This window comes from Microtus oregoni, unplaced genomic scaffold (assembly GCF_018167655.1).
Source record: "Microtus oregoni isolate MIOR12 unplaced genomic scaffold, Mior012 000091F_ref0000469, whole genome shotgun sequence".
Classification (NCBI taxonomy): domain Eukaryota; kingdom Metazoa; phylum Chordata; class Mammalia; order Rodentia; family Cricetidae; genus Microtus; species Microtus oregoni.
Window position 1 is genome coordinate 293,347 of NW_024544600.1, and position 19,166 is coordinate 312,512.

A 19,166-nucleotide genomic window follows, 5' to 3' on the forward strand; every position below is an offset into this window, starting at 1 on the left:
GAGCCAACCAGAAACTTGCCAGTGTGGGTTACACAGCCTGTCCTCTGTAACCAGATGTCTGGATGCCTTTTGCATCCCTAGGAGAGAGGACAGTGTGAGGAGGCCCGTGTTCTTTAGCCTGGCTTTTCTGAGTGGCACAGGCTCCTACAGTACGGAAGGGGACATCGTCTTCCCTGGCTCAGAGAAGATTCTGTCCTTTAGGGTTACTGAGCTACAGTGAGCTGAGTGGCCTGGAGCCCTGAGACCTTATTAACAAACCCTGCCTGGAACCAGCCTGCTCTGCCTCAGCAAGGATTAAAAGATTAAATGAGAATACAAGTAGGGGAATTTGCTGGGTTGGCAAGGTGCCCAGGGTGGTGCCAGCTGGGCCACAAGGACTCACTCCTCATCCATGAGAATTGAGGTGGCGTCCTTTGCAGAACTGTTTTTGGTGGTTCTTTTGTTCTGGTTGTTGTTTTGAGATGATTATGTCAGGTAGCCCTTTTTAAAAAATTGCCTTTGGCGGGGTGTGTGTGTGTGTGTGTGTGTGTGTGTGTGTGTGTGTAAAGACAGCTCAGAATGCATGTCATTACAACCTGTGTAACTCCAGCTCTTGGGGATCCAAAGCCTCTGGCCTCCACAGACATCTGTATTCACATCCAGGTAGCCCCATGGAGACACATACACCTACATATAATTGAATATTAAAAAAAAGAAGAAAGAAAGAAATTTAGCTGGGCAGTAGTGGCGTATGCCTTTAATCCCAGCGCTTGGGAGGCAGAGACAGGCAGATCTCCATGAGTTCGAGGCCAGCCTGGACTACAAGAGCTAGTTCCAGGACAGGCTCCAAAGCTACAGAGAAACCTGTCTTAAAAAAACCAAGGCAGAGGCAGACGAATCTCTATGAGTTCCAGGACAGCCAGGACTACACAGAGAAACCCTGTCTTGAGAAAAAAACAAAACAAAACAAAACAAAACCAAAAGCAAAAACAAATAAAAAATCATAGAGGGGCTGGAGAGATGGTTCAGTGGTTAAGAGCACTGGCTGCTCTTTCAAAAGACCCGGGTTCAATTCCCAGCACCTGTGGCAGCTCACAACTGTCTAACTCCAGTTCCAGGGGATCCGACACCCACGGCAAAACACCAACGTACGTAACAATCTTAGGAGGGGGGAAAAAGTGACCTTGAACTTCTTATCCTCTTGTCCTTTCTACATCTGGCTCCAAGGAGCGATTCAGCACCCTTGCCCTTGTGAGCCCAAGCTCACCCTCAGCCCTTTTTTCTTCTGGAATTTTACCCCTATGGGGTGGGGCTGATATCAGGAACCAGCCAGCCCTGCCCTTTACCCACCCCTGCTTCTCTACGTAAGCACCCAGGGCTGGGGTTGCAGTTGGGAGGGCTGTTCTGTTCTCCAAACACAGATCTGGATGCTCTAGACTATATCAGGGGCCTGGTGTAGACTCCTGCGGGTAAGAGAAACAGCGTCATTCTTTTAGGTTCTTGGTAAGGGACAGGCCTGCACACACACACACACACACACACACACACACACACAATCTGTGTGCATCAGTCTTCACAAACATGCATGATGTCAAAAAGGGAAAATGCCCTTTTTGAGGGGCTCCCTCTCTGGTTTTTGGTGTTTTGTTTTGTTTTTGCGACACAAGGTTTCTCTAGCTTTGAAGCCTGTCCTGGCACTAACTCTGTAGATCAGGCTGCTTGAACTCACAGAGATTTGCCTGCCTCTACCTCCCCAAGTGCTGAGATTAAAGGCGTGTGCCACCACTGACCGGCCAACTGTTGAGATTTTTTTTTATTTTTTTTTATTTTTTATTTTTTTTATTTTTTTGAGCCAGGGTCTCACTTTCTCCTTGACTGGTCTGAAATTCCCTATGTAGTTCAAGCTGGAATTCTGCCTCAGCCTCCTGGGTGCTGAGATTTTAGGTGCGAGCCGCCACTCCTAGCCTAAGAAGGGATTGTCTCTATTATAAAGAAGGGGGCCACTGAGGTTTGGGGAGGTCATGCTGACGCATCTTTGTTATCCAGTCACGGCCCCTGCTCCCTCTCTGCCTACTGGGGAATCTAATGGCTTGTCTCTCAACACCACTTGACCAGGGAGGGGCCCAAGGCAGGCAGATTTTGTGCTTAGCTGGTCGGGCCTCAGAGTATACGGCTGGAACTGCTCTATAGGGCTGACTTCCCATAGCACCAGCTTACGGGAGGTTCACCCAGGCTAGCCTCAAACCCCGTTAATCCTTCAAGCTCAGCCTCCTGAGGGTTATGTGCCAACATGCCCAGACTAGGGCACTCTGGAAGCTTGCTCTGCTGGGCTGCTGACTAGGTGGGAGCTGGGTAGAGCTTTGGGATGGTGCCACACTGGAGGATCCGTGACAGTCAACAGAGTGGGAGGCGAGGGCGTTGACCTCTCCACTGGGGGCACAGCTCTATTCCTGGACCCGGGGACCTGGAGGAGGATGCGCAAAGCCAAGAGCCTGGTCCCTTTTGCAGCGTGTGCCTCTCCCACCTCCTACCATCTGTGCCGTCTGAGGCTTTTTTTTTTCCTTTTCCCCCTCATAGTTTTTTTTCCACCTCTGTTAGTGGTGAAATGGGGACAACAGAGACCCATTTGCCGAGACGCTGGGGGTGGGGCCTGCTATGAGGCTTGGAGGGACAGGCCTGCCTGGCTGGCCTGGCTGGCCTGGCTATAGGACTGTGGCTGCTGGGGGGTAGGGCTCCTGAGAGCTTTGTGTGACTGGAAGAAAAGTGGGAGCCTTCTGTCCCTGTGCTGCCCCACCCCAGCAGGGTGTCATGGACTCCTTCCAGGGCTGGCTCCTTCCTGGCCTGGCTTCAGTGTGTTGGTTCTTCTTCCTTTGGGGAGTTGCCCAGACCATTTCAGCTTTGTTTCCCCACGGCTACATTAGTTCCCAAAGTGGCACTTTGGGTGTTTGGGATATCTGTAACCTCTCCAGCCCCAGAACTGCCCAGTAGTGACACTCGAAGTGGTGCTGTCAAAGCTGGCACTTGTCCCCAGGTCCCCCTCTTCTTACTTGCACCCCACCAAACGGAGGCAGCAACTTTGGGGTGGGGCTGGGTAGAGGGTGTGTGTGTGTGTGTGTGTGTGTGTGTGTGTGTGACTGAGTCCAGGCCCTCTCCCAGGCAGAAGTGCTGGGAGTGTCTCTCTGGGTTTTTTCTTCCCTGTCACCTTCATAGTGTGTTTCAGGAAATGCCCTTGAGGGGAGGGAAGTGTGTGGCGGGTGCTTCCCTGCCACTCTTCTTGGGTCCCATGACCAGCACTAAAGTGTCACACCCCGAAGAGTGTCACTCTTACTAAGTGTGGTAGCACCTATCTGTGATCCCCAACTAAAGGACTAGGGAGAAAGCTTCAGTGGTAAAGACCTTGCCCCCTCAAGTAATCGGGACCCAGATAAAGAATGCCGGAGTAGTTAGTTCTTGCTTGAAATCCCTCTGCTGGGAGCCCAAGACCCATGGATTCCTGGGACTCTGTCCTGATTGGTGAGCTTTGGGTCTATAAGAAGCCCTGTCTCAAAGGAAGAGGATGGGTATCCGTGAGGAAGCATCTGAGGTTGTGCTTGGTGCTTGTGTGCACGCGTGCTGGATGTGTGTGTGTGTGCGCGTGCGCGCGTGTGCACACCCAAGCATGAACATGCACGCGTACGTGTACATGAATCTTCTAAAGATGCTCTAATAGTCGGAGCCCCTCCTGGAGGTGCACAAGGAGGGTGAGGATTGACAAGCCTAGGCTATGTACTGAGACCTTACCTCATTCTCACCAGAGCCCGCAGCCTACAGGCTGAATCTTAAATCGCTACCACTAGCTGTGACTCGGGGCTAGTTATTTAACCACCCTGCCACGGGGCCGCCCTGTCTAAAGTGGGGATCATCTCCCCCGGAGTTGGCTGTAGGGATGTTAGTATGTGTTAGGTGTCAGCCACTCTTGGCGCGGTGCCAGGGCTTGATAAATGTTTCCTTTTACTGTTCTCTCTGAAGGGAGAGGAAATGGACGCAATGACTGTGACCCCCACCCCCACCCCCAGCTCTTTGCGGCCGGCCGTGGGTCTGATGTAAATAAAATGCACTTGCTTTTTTGTTAGAAGGGAACGGGTTACGTAGTGTGGGTCCAACACAAGGATGAGGTCATTGCATTGCAGTGTGGAGGAATTGGTGGGTAGAGTGTGTCTGTGTTTTTAAGACATTCTTAATACATACCCCCTCCTCTGCTGGCCTTGGGCTTGCCCAAGAGTCCCTAAAACTCAGAGAGAACTACTTGCCCCTGTCTGGGGGTTAAAGGTGTGCACATGCCCCTGTCCCCACACCCCCCCCCCCCTTTTTTTTGAGAAAGAGAGACAGTACAGTGTCTTGCTACATAGCTAGGCTGGCCTAGAACTTTCAGTTTGGCCCAAGCCTCGCTAGGATTACTGTGTGCTATCGGGCCTGGCTCTTTATGCCGGATCATGGTGGATGATGTATATGGATGGATTCAGTTCGTTGTTTACTTATCCGGCAAACACTGGTATGTGCCTGCTCTCAGCTGGGATCAATGAGAGGGTAACCAAACCTGCCTGAGAAAGGTAGAGCTTCATGGACACCGGCAGTCTGGGCGTCATGCCCTGTGCTGTTGTGGGAATTTCCAGAGAGGGAGGACCTGGCAGCACCAGCAGGGCTGGAGTCATCTGGCCGAAGTTCAGGCTCGGTTGTAGCCAAACTGACAACTGGGTTGAGTGACCTGGCAGACTCTGTCCCCTGCTTCCTTGTCACAGCTGCCGAGCCATCCAGAGAAATACAGGCCCTCCTGCGTGGGTGAAGGGAAAGTCTCCCCGAGGCTCTACCGCCTACCCCTTTTAGCGATAGGAAGCTCTCAGAACTTTTCCTCACCTCTAGTCCGTTAAGGCCAGAAGCGACTTCAGAACCAGTGGACCTTAGAGACTGGCTAGCCAGCTTTCCTTCCCTGCATCCCAACCTCAAGAGGGGACCTGGCTTGCCTTGGGACCTGTAGCCACACTGTGTGGCACCCAGTTAGGGCGAAATGGATGATCCTTCCAGTGAGGCAGAAAGGCCATTCCTAAGCCTGGGAACCAGCTGATGTCATCGCAGTGTTGCCATGGTAATTGTTCCCTGGATTAGGGGCCTGGCCCTTGCAGAGCAGAGCCAGGAAACTGGAGGGAGCAGGATTTGGCCTTGGGTCAGCACATTGGCGTTCACACATTGTCGTTGACAGAGCGCCTGCACACTTGCCCTCATGTGGTGTGCGACACAGCACTTCTGCCTCAGCACTGGCGCCACCGACAATTGCCCATTTTACAGATGTGGAACCTGAGACTTCAGGGGTTAAGCCACCGGTCCAAGATTATGCAGCAGGTTCTGGTTCTGGGCCAATATTTAGTGACAGGAAAATCTCCTGTCTTTTGAAATGAAGGAGAGAGAATCTGATCTCATTGTCTAAACTGGGCTGGCCTCAAACTCATGATCTTCCTGCTTCTCCCTCTATTCATAATGTTACAGGCATGCGTCACCAAACCCAGCTGTGTGCATGCGTGTGCGTGCTTGTGACTGCATATTTTGAAACGGGTCTCATATAGACCAGGCTGGCTTCAAACTGACTTTGATATGTCTCATCCATCCATCTATCTATCTATCTATCTATCTATCTATCTATCTTATCTACACACACATCCTAGATTGTCTGTGAACTCTTTTTTGTTTTTTCCTTTCCTAGACGGTTTCTTTGTGTAACAGCCCTAGCTGTCTTGGAACTCACTCTGTAGACCAGGCTGACCTGAACTCACAGAGATCCACCTGCCTCTGCCTCCCGAGTGCTGGGATTAAAGTCTTAAAGTTGTGCGCCACTGCCTGATGTCCGTGAACTCTTACCTTCCTCTACCTTGCGAGAGTCGCGACTATAGGCGTGTATTGCCATCCCTGACGTCTCTCATGTTTTAACCAGTGTCTGTGATGGCTCTTTTACAGGAATCTACGGCTGGGTAGGACCCTTCCTGGTCTCTGCGCTCTCCATTTTTCTTCTTTTTCCAGATGTCTCTTTCTGAAGGGCCTTCTAGTGGTCATGTGATATTTCAGGCCTTCCTTGGAGGGTGGCCTGGGTCTGAACCTTTCTCCTGTAGCTTCAGGCGTTTCTCCCAAGCCTGTCAGTCCAGGTTTATTTCCTTGTCTCCTGTGAACCCACTGCACTCAAACCGCAGATATTTTTGGTCTCTAGATACATCCTAATCTTGCCGGTTGAATGTTGGATTACAAGCCTGAGCTACCAAACCGGTTTAGGCCTTTTTTTTTTTTCTTTTTGAATCTGCGTCAAAGAGGAAGGATGCACCAAAATTGTGATCCTGACCGTGGAGGACCGGACAGAACACACAAGCTGTAAATCCTCCGTGCCACAGCTCAGTGTGTGACCAGTGACTCCAGGCCTGGGAGCTGCCTGGGCTTCCTGGAAACTCCCAACATCCTGGCCCCTCTGTCCTGGGCTGACCCGTTTCAGGATAGTGCAGCCACTGTAGAGGAAATGCAGGCAGCTGGTGCTGCCTGGAACAGACACTGAGGTGGAACCGTGGATATTCGAAGCCAAGAAACAGTTCTCTGTCCTGCAAGTGTTTCCCAGCCTCTGTTCTGTTTTCTAAAATCCCCAGGGAAGGACAAGCTGTTCCTTCAGTGTCGGGGAAGTCCTTTCCGTAGTATCTCCTGAGTGCCTCTAGTTTTCCACAGAGTTCTTAAGAGAAGGGACAGCAGTGGCGTGGGGCTCTCCCCAGAGCTCGTATCCCTGATCTGATCTGAGGTTCTGCCTGTGCAGCTGTCTCTCTGTCCTGTAGTTCCCTCCATCTTGGCAGGCTCCAGGAAGTTGACTTGGTGATGGGGTCGTCACTCTCCTGGGCCAACTTGCCTAGTTGGTTGCTGAAAAACTCCCTCACGCTCTTCGTGGGTTCCGCCACGTTGTGACTGGGTTGTGGGCTGCTGAATCCTCAGATTTGGCAAGGACTTTCTTATAGCTTTAGGCAAGAGGAGAATGTTAGGAGCCAGATGTCCCGGGAACCTCAGGACTTTGCTGCTAAGTCATGTGACCTCAGGCTGGAGAAGTGACTTTGTGGGTGTGGGTGTGTGTTTCGAGACAGGGTTTCTCTCTGTAGCTTTGGAGCCTGTTTTAACTCACAGAGATCAACCTACCTCTGCCTCCCGAGTGCTGGGATTAATGGCGTGCGCCACTATTGCCCAGCGAGACATGATCTTTTTTTATAAAACATATATATGTGTGTGTATGTGTATGTATTGCTGGGCAGTGGTGGCACACACCTTTAATCCAGCTCTCTGGAGGCCGGCCTGGTCTATAGAGTGAGTTCCAGGACAGCTAGGGCTACACAGAGAAACCCTGTTTCTAAAACAAAACAAACAAAAAGGTATTATTTTATGTATCTGGGTGTTTTGCCTGCCTATTGTGTAACATGTATGTGCCCTGTACCCTCAGAGTAGAAGAGGGCCCCAGAGCCCCTGGAGCTGGAGTTACAGATGATTGTGAACCACCACGTGGGTTCTAGGAATGGACGTGGGTTACATGTACCCGAGAGGCACTTTGGTGTCTTTTTGGAATGAATGGTTTATTGGTCACATGTCACACTTTAGGGAAAGTGAGTAACTCCAGCGAATGAATCTAGCTCTGTAGCTCTAGGTTGATGCCACGGCTATCTGGATATCCACTCACAGTGAGCAGATCCACGGCTATCAGTAGATCCACGGCCATCTGGATATCCACTCACAGTGAGTAGATCCACGGCCATCTGGATATCCACTCACAGTGAGTAGATCCACGCCTATCTAGATATCCACTCACAGTGAGTAGATCCACGGCTATCTGGATATCCACTCACAGTGAGTAGATCCACGGCTATCTGGATATCCACTCACAGTGAGTAGATCCACGGCTATCTGGATATTCATCCACTCACAGTGAGCAGAGTTGGTATAAGCAGGTTGCAAGTCCTGTGCAAGCCTATTGCACAGCAGGCCACCATGTCCCCTGCTGGGGAAAAGACAGCTGCTCAAGGCCTCAATTATACTTAGCCAGGTCAACCAGGAAGTCTAACATTCAGGGGTCACCAAAGTCACTAAGGTCAGAGCCAGGCAGAGGCACAGGATCCTGGTGGGAACTCCATTCATTTGAAAGGGTCCTTTGTCACTAGAGTTCACGGCTTGTGTGCACTGAGGTACACTGGAAACCAGAGTCTCCCAAACTGCCCGGAGTTCATCTTTGCAGACTTCTGGGTTTGTGTGTGTGTGTGTGTTTTCCTTGTTTTTGTTTTTGTTGTTGTTTTGTTTTGTTTTCAAGACAGGCTTTCTCTGTAGCTTTGGAGCCTGTCCTGGAACTCGCTCTATAGACCAGACTGGCCTCAAACTCACAGAGATCCACCTACCTCTGCCTCCCGAGTGCTGGGATTAAAGGCATGGACCACCATGCCCAGATGTTTTCTGGTGTCAGCATGTTCTGATGTCAGGAATGCCTCCATCTTTATTTTGTGTTCTAAGTGCTCGCTGCAGGTCCTCTGGAAGAGCTGATAGTACTCATAACTAACGAGCCATCTCTCTAGCCCCAAGAAGTTGCTTCTTTATGGGCAGGCCTTCAGTGTGTGACCTTCCCTCAGAACCGTCTAGATAGGTGGTTATCATTGCTCTGACCCTTTCTGCCTCAGGCTTCTGCTTTCTATGGGGGTTTCTGCCTCAGGCTGGGCATTGCCTAATCTCGAATTCTTCCTGACCTCAGGCTTTTCTCTTCCCTCTTGGCCTCCAGGTGCGCTACAAGGAGGAGTTTGAGAAGAACAAGGGCAAAGGCTTCAGCGTGGTGGCAGACACACCCGAGCTACAGAGAATCAAGAAGACCCAGGACCAGATCAGCAATGTGAGCTTCTGCCCCCTGTTAAGTTACCCAAACTGTCCTCCTCTCTCATCTGCTCCCCAGGAGGGCCTGGGCGATGGTGGTTTGAATAGAGGGAAGGGAGAAGTGGAGACTCCCAAGTGCCTTTTCTTTGCTCCCCCTCTTTGCTAGGCATTCTGCCCAAGTAGCATTTACTCCTTAAAGAGACTGGCCTTTTAGTGTGCATGCGTGTGTGTGTGTGTGTGTGTGTGTGTGTGTGTGGTGTGTGGAGTTATCTTCCGCTCTCTAGAGCAGGCTCCCTTCACCGCCTGGGCATGGTGGGGATCAGAGTACAGATCAGATGTTTGCTTTAGCACCAGGGTCAAAGCTGGGGTTGGGGGGGTTGAGCCTCCTGTCTGCCTCTGGTGCTAACACTGCAGTCATTTCCGCCCTCCCTCGCCAGCCTCCCACCTCAGCTTGCTCTTCCTTCCTGTGTGAAAACCCAGCTGGCGCTGCCCGCCGGCTGGCCCTACACCCGCCTCCTGGCCTTTTCAGGCCGGAGCTGGGGCTGGTCACCGGAGTCTGTTGGGTGTCAGCTGTTAGATGGGCGGGAGTGGAGAGTGGGTGGTGTGGTGACAATCTCTGTGTGGTCCCTCAGAGCATCTGGGGTTAGAGAACGAGCCTCAGTTTCCTCCTTTGCGTAGCCACAGACTAGCAGCTGGGGTGACTCTGGGCTTGCAGGGGCCTGACTTGGTGTACGTGGGAGTCGGGTGCTGCCGTGAGTGACATCACAGAGTACGGGCACGTGCCTGGGCACGGAACTTTAGAACATGGCCAGTCAGCTGCAGCAAGATTCCTATAAATGAAGGACGAGGCAGGCCGTTGTCCTTCTGTCTGTAACAGGAAAGGGTCCACCAGGTGCCCTTGTCACTCTGGGCTGAGGGACTGGGGATGGGTGGATAGGATCCAGATTCAGATGGCCCACCTATGCTCCCACTCTCTAGGTTCCACAACCCTCTCCATCCTGCCACCCTCATAAGCTAGCTGGGATGTGCCCCTGGTGAGCTACAGTGGAGGGTCAGGGAGATTCCATAAACACAGCGCCCCTGAGACGGAACCGCCTCTGCCCAGAGTAATAGCTTTCAAATTCTGCCCTCTGTCTAGGAAAAAAAAACATTTCCTTTGTTTAGTGGTACATGCCTGTAATCCCCGCTCTTGGGAGGCTGAGGCGGGAGAGTCATGGATTCAAAGCCTCTCTGGAGGTTGAGGCACAGATCAAGAGGCTGAAGCCATGCCTGTATGAAACAAAGAAAACTTCCTGGAGGAGGACTGAGGATGTAGTTTCGTGGTGAAACATTCACCCAGCATGCATCGGGCCCAGAGTGCCCTCCTCAGCACCAAAAAGAGGAAAAAAGGAAACCACTGTTATGAATAAGTGCTTTGTAGTTGGAGTGCTCATTCAGATACTTTCTGTTCTTGTTTCATAAAAAAAAAACCTCCAGGGACAGTCTAACCAAAAGTGAGTTTTACAACCCAGTTGTTGAGCTGAAGTCTAAAATGAACGGCCTGAGAACATGGACTGCGTCTCCTGGGCTGGAGAGTGAGCCTCAGACTGTTTCAGGCATGGTCTGGCCCGCAAGAAACCCTCTTACAGTTGCCCTCTTCCAGCCTGGGGCAGACTCACCAGCCCTGGAGTTTCCTTTCTGGCTCAGACCACACAAAGGGCCAAAGGGTGTGTCAGGGAGCTCTCCCTAGACGGAAAGAAGGGAAGTGGTCTGGTCTAGGGTGATTGGGAAACCGTGAAATGGCTCACAGGGCTGGAATCTGTAGCTTTGTGTCCTGAGATACCTCCAGGCGATGCTGCCAACTTCTGGGGCATTCTTTCTGGTGAGTTTGGAGACTCAGGTGAGACAAGTGAAGCCCTGGTCTTCCCTGCATCCCGTGCTGGGAGGTTTCTGACACCCAGTCTGTTTCACCTGCCCTCCTGCACCCTGCTATCGCACAGTGGAGACATTAATGCCTGAGAAGCTCTGGTAACAAAACACTGGCTGTGTCCAAGATATCCACATGGGAGCTAGATAGCATCTTATCAGCCACCTCAGGGCTGCAATTAGCTGATTGTCCTGGTTCTGAACTGGGGGAGGTACCTTGAACCTGACCTGGGCTTTCAAAGCCACCAGACGGAGCCTGAGCTGGGAGGACGTTAGAAGCCTTTGCTTAAAGTCTGTCTCTGTCAGGGCCCCCCACCCCCAAGTCAGCTGGGCTGTAGCTCGGTGGTAGAGCACTTAGCATGCACAAGGACCCATGGGTTCAGTTTCCTCCCTGTATGCACAAAGGGTCCCCGGCTATCATAGGGCGCTTGGTGAAAATGCAGGCTCTCTGTTCCCCCAGCATTCTGGTTTGGCACCCCTGGCCTGGAGCCGGAGATTCAGCATTGTAAACACATCCCCTGGCTTACTGTGAGCCTTACTGAGAGAGAGTTGTCACTTCAACTCCAAAGGTTTCACCAGCCCCTCAGTCAGAACGCCAGGCCTGGCTGTGTCCCAGAACCCTGAGGGAACTTTAAACCGCAGGCAGAACTGTGACTAAGTTGTGCCAACCTCCAGCAGAACTCTGGGAAGGCTGCTGTGCAGAGCCACCCTGTAGTGTGGTTCGAAAATGACATCCCTGTGTGTGGCTCGTCCCTTCCCAGATTAGCGCCTAATGACAGGTTCCCAAAGGTCAGGCCGTCCTATAGATGGAGCGGTTGAAAACCAGTGCCTGTCCTCCTGGGATGGTGATATTTGCTGTGTAAGGCGAGAGGGTGAGGGAGACGTGGGCATGCCGGCTGGCGTGAGGGCTCCCGTCTTGCCCGTTCACAGTGGCTAGACTGCTCTGAGCTTTAGTTTACTCCTCTGTAAAAGAGTAGTCACGTGACTGCTGGGGGCATACTGAGTGCGGTGTTCAGAGGCAGAGCTAGCTCCTCTACACTGAGAAAAGGTGGTCGGCTCTCAGGCAGACTGTGGAGTTAGCATGTATGAGGCCGTGAGTGCATCTCCGGGGGAGAGGAGGGTGGGAACTGGATATCTCTTATAATTCTGTCTTCTTGGACGTGTGCCCTGGCCCTGTGCTGTGTACAGAAGCTTAAAGTTCACATACGTGTTTGCTCCAGATTGCTCAGGACTTTATTAATTTTAAAAAATAGTTTATTATAAATTTGTATCTATAAACAAGATCCTAATCAATTTTTAGAGGTCCTGTGTCGGCTCCACAGGGCCAAAAAAATAGTTTATTTATTCTTATTTTATGTGCATTGGTGCTTTTCCTGCCTATATGTCTGTGTAAGGGTGTCAGATCTTGGAGTTACAGACAGTTGTGAGGGGCCCTGTGGTTGCTGGGAATTAAACCCAAGTCCTCTGGAAGAGCAACCAGTGCTCCTAACCACTGAGCCATCTCTCCACTCTCGCTGAGGACTTTAATGAATAAGAAATGGCTTTTTGCTGAAGCCTTTTGTGGAAGCCTTGCTTTCCCTTGTTCACACACCTGTACCTCCAGCCCCGATTTTGTGTCTTTTACCCCCTTGTGAGCCAAGCCACACCGTCACAGGCACAGAAACAGCTCCTCCTCTCACTATGCAAATCAAGGGCTAGGGGTGTCAAGCCATGGTAGAACACTTGCCTTCCATACATGAGCTCTTGGGCCTGATCTTCATTACCACTTAAAGATAAAGAAAAAAGCCAGGCGGTGATGGTGCACGCCCTTAATCCCAGCACTCAGGAAGCAGAGGTGGGTGGGTCTCTGAGTTTGAGGACAGCCTGGTCTACAGAGTGAGTTCTAGGACAGCAAAGGCTACACATAGAAACCCTGTCTCAGGTGGGGTGGGACACGAGTCTCTGATCGGAAGCCATATTACATGGTGGTTCAGAACTAAGGCTCTTAGGTTAGTAGTAGGTTCTGTTGTAGCCTGTTTAACTTCCCTGTCTCTTCAGCCTTGGTTTCCCCATCTGTGGAATGAGGACAGTCATGAAATGCTATTCTTGGCCTAGGGGAGAAAAGTAGAGGAGTAATATATTAGGGCACAAAGTAGGACTGCACCCTGCCTCCCTCACAAAAGGGCAGGCTCAGGAGAGCAAGCCGATTATTCCATTTACAGCGTGATGTTACTGGCTAAGCCATGACGCAGCGTCATGTGGGGACAGACATATGGCCAGTCAGACTTTTCCACCGCAGCCAGGAAGCAGGTGCTTCAGAAAGCAGAACATAAGCCAGCCAGCCTTGGAGGGGACCCACCTAGTCACACCAAGGGCTTGCCCAATAAGAGTCGTTCAGCCCTAGTCACTAAACCCACATGTGTGGAGACCTCATGGGACAGTAGATGACTGGCTTCCTTCCCTAGAGGCCCTGGACTTCTTCTGTCCTCATTTGCTCTTTCTCTGAGTTTGAGGCCAGTCTGGTCTATAGAGCGAGTTCCAGGACAGTCAGGGTTACCCCCCCACCACACACACAAAAAGGATCAGAACTGTGGGGAGCACTAATTACTCTTGCAGAGAATCTAATTTGGTTCCCAGCACCCACATGCTGGCTCTCAGTCACCTGTAACTCCAGTTGCAGGGGGTCCAATGCCCTCTTCTGACCTCTGAAGGCACCAAGCATGTGACATGTGACAAAACACATACACACATAAACTAATAGAGTTAGGGAAAGCGAAAGGATCAGAGTCACACGTGAGTCACGGTCACAGGCCCGTCTGGAGGATGCTGCTTTGCCTGTTTGCTAAAGAAACTTCTAAGTGGGCCAGGAGCAGTCATGCAGCTTCCCTGTTTTGCTGGAGAAAAAGTAGAGGTAGTGGCCAGCCTGAGCAGGGTCTCGCTTTTCAGCCATTCTGCCCCAAGCTTCCCCTTCTTGTTTGCAGATCTAGGTCCTCCCATTTTGAGGGGGCTAGAGGTACCCTCAGTGTTTGGGCAGAAGAGAGGGTGATGGGTAGGCGTGCAGTCAGCTCCGCCCTGCGCTTGTTCTCAGGCAAAGTCCTGTCTGTCTACCTGGGACTTTGTCCCCAGTGTCCCCTGTCCCAGTGAGATCCCATCATGGAGCTCTCCAAGACCTTCTCCCTCCCCCTCCTCTCTGAAATGAAAATGAAAGTGTGTCTCCGTCTTGAATTATCGCTTACTTAGCTTGTGTGTTGTGGAGGTCAGAGGACACCTTGAAAAGCCCCCTGCTTATAGTTTAGGGTGACTGTTGTCTGGGCCAGGGAGATAATGCGTGGGATGCTTTTATGACCTTGGTGTGAAGAGCTGTGCAGACATTAAGGTTGGCAATATTTTTGTTTTGTCTCTCTGTGTAGCCCTGACTGTCCTGGAACTCGCTCTGTAGACTAGTCTGGTCTCACGGAGATTCACCTGCCTCTGCCTCCAATGTGTGCCACCACTGCCTGATTTGCCAATATTTATTGATTTGACAGTGGCAAATGGTGTCTGTGGGTCAAGGGAGGATGAAGACGTCTTGTGCTCAGGCTGCTACTATTTACCGTGCCTGAGCTTTTGGGATCTAATCTTATACACATCTTAAACATTTTTTTTTGTTTTTGTTTTTCGATACAGGGTTTCTTAGTAGCTTTGGAGCCTGTCCTGGAACTAGCTCTTGTAGACCAGGCTGGTCTAGATCCGCCTGCCTCTGCTTCCCTAGTGCTGGGATTAAAGGCGTGTACCACCACCGCCCAGCTTTTTTTTTTTAAAGACAGGGTCTTTCTATGTAGCCCTGTCGGGCCCAGAGCTCACTGTTTAGACCAGACTGGCCGTCAAAGTTTGTGGCATTCTGTATTCACCTCCTGAGTGTTAGGTTTGTAAGCGTATGTCACCATGCCTAGCAGCACGAAATGACTTCTAAGGAGTACGGTGGGTGAAGCTAATGTGGAAACACAGGTGTCCACACACCTGCCTTAGGCACTGATGGGCATCCCCAGGACTACATGGGAGTAGGTGGTACTGCTGCCTCCCTCATGAGTGAAGACGCAAGGCAGTAGTAAACAGTGCAGATTACCAGTCTTTCAAGAATGAGTGTGGGCGGGGCCTACTACCCTGTGAGCCTATAGGACAGTGATGGAGCCCTGTGTTCCCCAAGAGCCCTTGTTGTGGAGGAGGAGCTGTGGGCCCCACATGCATGGTTTCTCTCTCTCTCTCTTTCTTTCTTTGGTTTATTATTATTATTTTCCCCAAGACAGGGTTTCTCTGTGTAACAGCCCCTGGCTGTCCTGGAACTAGCTCTGTAGACCAGGCTGGCCTCGAACTCACAGAGATCCACCTGCCTCTGCCTCCCAAGTGCTGGGACTAAAGGCGTGCGCCACCACCGCCCGGCTCCTGCATGCATTTTAAAGCTCCCTTTCACCCCATTGATAACACAGAGCCCCACCCAGGGAAAGGTTTTCATGCAGGGCCAACTGCTCTGCAGCCGCCAGCTGGAACCCAGGGCTTAGGTGCAGACCTGTTCGCTCCTTGGCCATGGAGCAATAAGGAACTGGAGCTGAAGGGATTTCCCCCTTTACCCTTCTTCTGTGCAGGCCTCACGCCTGGGTGCCCTTCTGGGTGGTGTTAGGGGTTTACCCTGTGGAGTTTGAATCCAGCCGGGCCGGCTGTCTTATCCCAGCCTGTCTCACCATCTGGGCATGAAAAGGAGAGGTCTTAGTCTCCACCCAAACTCTGAGAGTGAGCAGCTTCCTGCCTCTAGCTGACACCCCTCCCACACTCCATGCCAGCTGCTGCCCTGGCCAGCCCGGGCTACAGTAATAACCATTATATTTAGCCAGTGGTGGTGATCCAGGTGATCCCAGTTGGCCACAGCTCCGTGCCTCTTGCTAACTGTGCACAGAGAATGCTAGGAGAGGGGGCAGCAGAGAACGCGTGGGGAGTGGACGGTCACAGCCCTCACCAGGACTCCAGAGCCAGGGCTCCGCTTCTTCCTTTTCTTTTTTCCTTTTTAAGGTTTATTTATTATGTGTATAATGTTCTGCCTGCAGGCCAGAATGAGGGCACCGGATCTCATTACAGATGGTTGTGAGCCACCGTGTGGTTGCTGGAAACTGAGCTCAGAACCTCTGGAAGAGCAGTCGGTGATCTTAACCTCTGAGCCATCTCTCCAGCCCCACTTCTTTCTTTTCTGTCCTAAGAAAATAAACGGGCTTTGCCCAGCTCCCTTACTCCTCCTTTCCACTGTCATTCTCCAGAGTCAGGAAAGGGCAGGGCAGGGTCCTGGTAAACAAGCAAGGAATAGCCTCCAAGGCAGAGCTGAGGCCCCTTTAGGATGCAACAGTCAGGCACTGTTCTCCCCGGGATGAGGAGCAGCTTGTCTCTACCTCGTGCCTTCAACGGGAGTTCTCCTGTCCCCTTGCGTGGTCTCCCCACCAGAGAGAGCGGGAAGGTGAGCGGGAAGGTGTCCCCCAAGGGTGTGGGAAGCACACTTAGAACCTTTGTACCCACCTGCCGCGTCGATAGTTTTGCTTGTGCACATTTTCCAGGATACACTCTGTCAGTACAGTGCTGTTTCTGTGTTATCCTTAAAGGAGTATGTGCTCTTGAGGATTGGCTAACGTCGCTCGAGGGAGTATTCCGCTAGTCTTTTGTCAGGCACAGAGGCTGGCACAATTGTGTCACATTCTGATCCTGTAAAATGAGCAGGCTGCGATAGTAACCCAGCATGTGCCACAGGGCTTGACCATAGGGAGAACCTAAGGCGTGACTCCGGTGGTTAGGACTGACCATAGCGGGAGCTAGAAAGGTTCAGCCCCTACCACGTGCCCCCTCCTCCCTCACCTTCTTGCTCTCTCTGTGTAGCCAAGGATGGTCTTGAACTTTTGCTCGTTTTGAGATTGGATCTCACTGTGCAGTCTTAGTTATCCCGGAACTGGCTGTGTAGACCAGGCCGGCCTCACCCTCAGATCCACCTGTCCCTGCCTGCTAGGTGCTGCTGTTAAAGGTATAGACCACGGCTGATTTTGTGCAGAATGTGGGGCTTTGTGCATGCTGTAATAGACCAAGCACTCCATCACCTGAATTATAGAACCAGCCCTCAAGACACAAAGCTGGTCCTTGCATGAACTTGGCTCTTATCTCGTTACCCCTGTAGTAACTTGTAGCATACACATCCGCGATCCATTTTAAGGAGGTCTAGCTAAGCCAGGAAGCAGGTGAACATCTGTTGAGTTCAAGGGCAGCCTGGTCTATGTGATGAAACCTTGCCTCGAAAGGAAGGAAGGAAAGAAGGAAGGGAGGAAGGGAGAGAGGAAGGGAGAAAGGAAGGGAGAAAGGAAGAGAGAAAGGAAGGAAGAAAAACAAGAGAGGTTTAGCTGAGGCTTGTCGTGGTTAAGTTACTTGGTTACTTAGACAGCTGGCATTCTGTCTGTCTGTAGCTCTCCAGGAGAAGTCTCTTATGTTTTCTCTCTCTCTCTCTCTTTGTGTGTGTGTGTGTGGTGTGTAAGGGTCTCACTATGTTGCTCAGACTGGCCTTTAGTTCCCAGCTCCTCCCTCCTCCTGCCTCAGTTGCTAGGATGACAGGTAGCACACCCAGCTTGAGCAGCAGTGGGAGAGGACTCGTTGGCTGGCAATGGAGCCCTTCATCCGTTCCTTCTGCACTGCAGATCAAATACCATGAGGAGTTTGAAAAGAGCCGCATGGGACCGAGTGGAGGTGAAGGGGTGGAGTCAGAGCGCCGAGAACCCCAGGACAGCAGCAGCTACCGGAGGCCAGCTGAACAGCAACAGCCACATCACATCCCAACCAGTGCCCCTGGTGAGTGCCAGTCTGGGATCTGGGGCAGTCTGAGGGGACTCTGGCAGGGGAGTGGGGCAGTGAAAAGTGGCTGCACACACACACACACACACAGACATCTGTGCCTGTAGGACTGCTCCTCAGAATCGCATTGCCGTCTCTGCTCAGGGTGTGAGTGCAGGGGATCTGGGAAAGTGGTCCCAATATGAGGGGCATGCAGCTCTCATGAAGGTCCAAGACCCTAATGAGTGTGTGCGCCTAGGCATCAATCCTTTGTGGGGAGGGGGTTGCTGAACAAGGCTGGTGGGATTGAAAAGTCATGCCTTCGGCTTCCTAGGGCCTGGGGGAAGACACAGAATTCCTGAGTCCTCTCTCTTCCATCTTCTAGCTTACCAGCAGCCCCAGCAGCAGCAGCTGACCCAGTCCTACGGGGGCTACAAGGAGCCTGCAGCCCCTGTCTCCATATCGCGTTGTGCCCCAGGTGGTGGCGGGGTGAGTATCTGTCTGGGTTTGAACTTGCTCACCTTGATGTTCATGGGTACCTCCCTCTAGGGTGCTCTAGGCTGATCTCCATGCTGGGCGCTTGGACATTCAAAGCAGTTCATGTCGGAGTGGAAGCCAAATAAACTAGCCTGGGATAGGTGGTCCCAAGAGGCTGGGTGAAGGCTCAGATAGGGAGTGACCTATAGCACGCACACAGCGTGGCAAGGGCTCTCAAACAGCAGAGTCAAGCTATAGCGTTTCCTGACAGTCCTTATTAGAGCAAGAAAGGAAGTGGTACAGGAAGCAGCAGGTATAAAGGCCCTGTGGCAGAGCATCCTTGAAAGGCCCAGTATCCTTTGGGGAGGTCCAGGTTCTTGGAGACAGGGGAAAAGGAAGCAGATGAGATCAGGCCAGGGGGAAGGAAGCCTTTGTGACCAGTGCGCTTGACTCTTGCTTCATGAAAATCACCCTGGGAGTCGGATAGGGGTGTAATCTCAGCACTTGGGAGTATGAGGCAGGAAGCTTACTGCAAGTTCAAGGCTTGCCTGGTTACATAGCTAGGTATTATTTCAAAATTTTGGTTTTTTTTTTTTTTGGTTTTTCGAGACAGGGTTTCTCTTTGGTTTTGGAGCCTGTCCTGGAACTAGCTCTTGTAGACCAGGCTGGTCTTGAACTCACAGAGATCCGCCTGCCTCTGCCTCCCGAGTGCTGGGATTAAAGGCGTGCGCCACCACCGCCCGGCAAAATTTTGGTTTTTTTGGGAGGATTTTTGTTTGTTTTTGGTTTTGGTTTTTTTCAAGACATGGTTTCTCTGTGTATCCCTGGCTGTTCTGGCACTCGCTTGGTAGACCATGCTGGCCTCGAACTCACAGAGATCCTCCTGCCTCTGCCTCCCGAGTCCTGGGATTAAATTAAAGGTATGTTTGGTTTTTTTTTTTTTGTTTTGTTTTTGTTTTTTAAAGACAGAAAAGAGAAAGTTCTCCCTGGTGCCTGTGTGGGGAAAGATGCGGTAGCAGCCTGAGGGGGCTGGTGTGCTGAAGCATAGCCGTAGGCTGTAACAGGCTGTATCGCCGTAAATAATTGCAAAGGCAGATATTAAAGAA

At 51.6% G+C, this 19,166-nt stretch overlaps 1 protein-coding gene across 2 annotated transcripts in view; it reads left to right on the plus strand.

The window, feature by feature from the left end:
• LOC121442440 (LIM and SH3 domain protein 1) overlaps positions 1 to 19,166 on the plus strand; it is a 39,150-nt gene that overhangs the window by 16,460 nt on the left and 3,524 nt on the right. For both annotated transcript variants that reach the window (XM_041644005.1, XM_041644006.1), the window contains 3 exons: positions 8,783 to 8,890; positions 17,451 to 17,601; positions 17,969 to 18,072. In XM_041644005.1, coding sequence (XP_041499939.1) covers positions 8,783 to 8,890; positions 17,451 to 17,601; positions 17,969 to 18,072 — 363 coding nt within the window. The remainder of the gene's footprint in view (positions 1 to 8,782; positions 8,891 to 17,450; positions 17,602 to 17,968; positions 18,073 to 19,166) is intronic.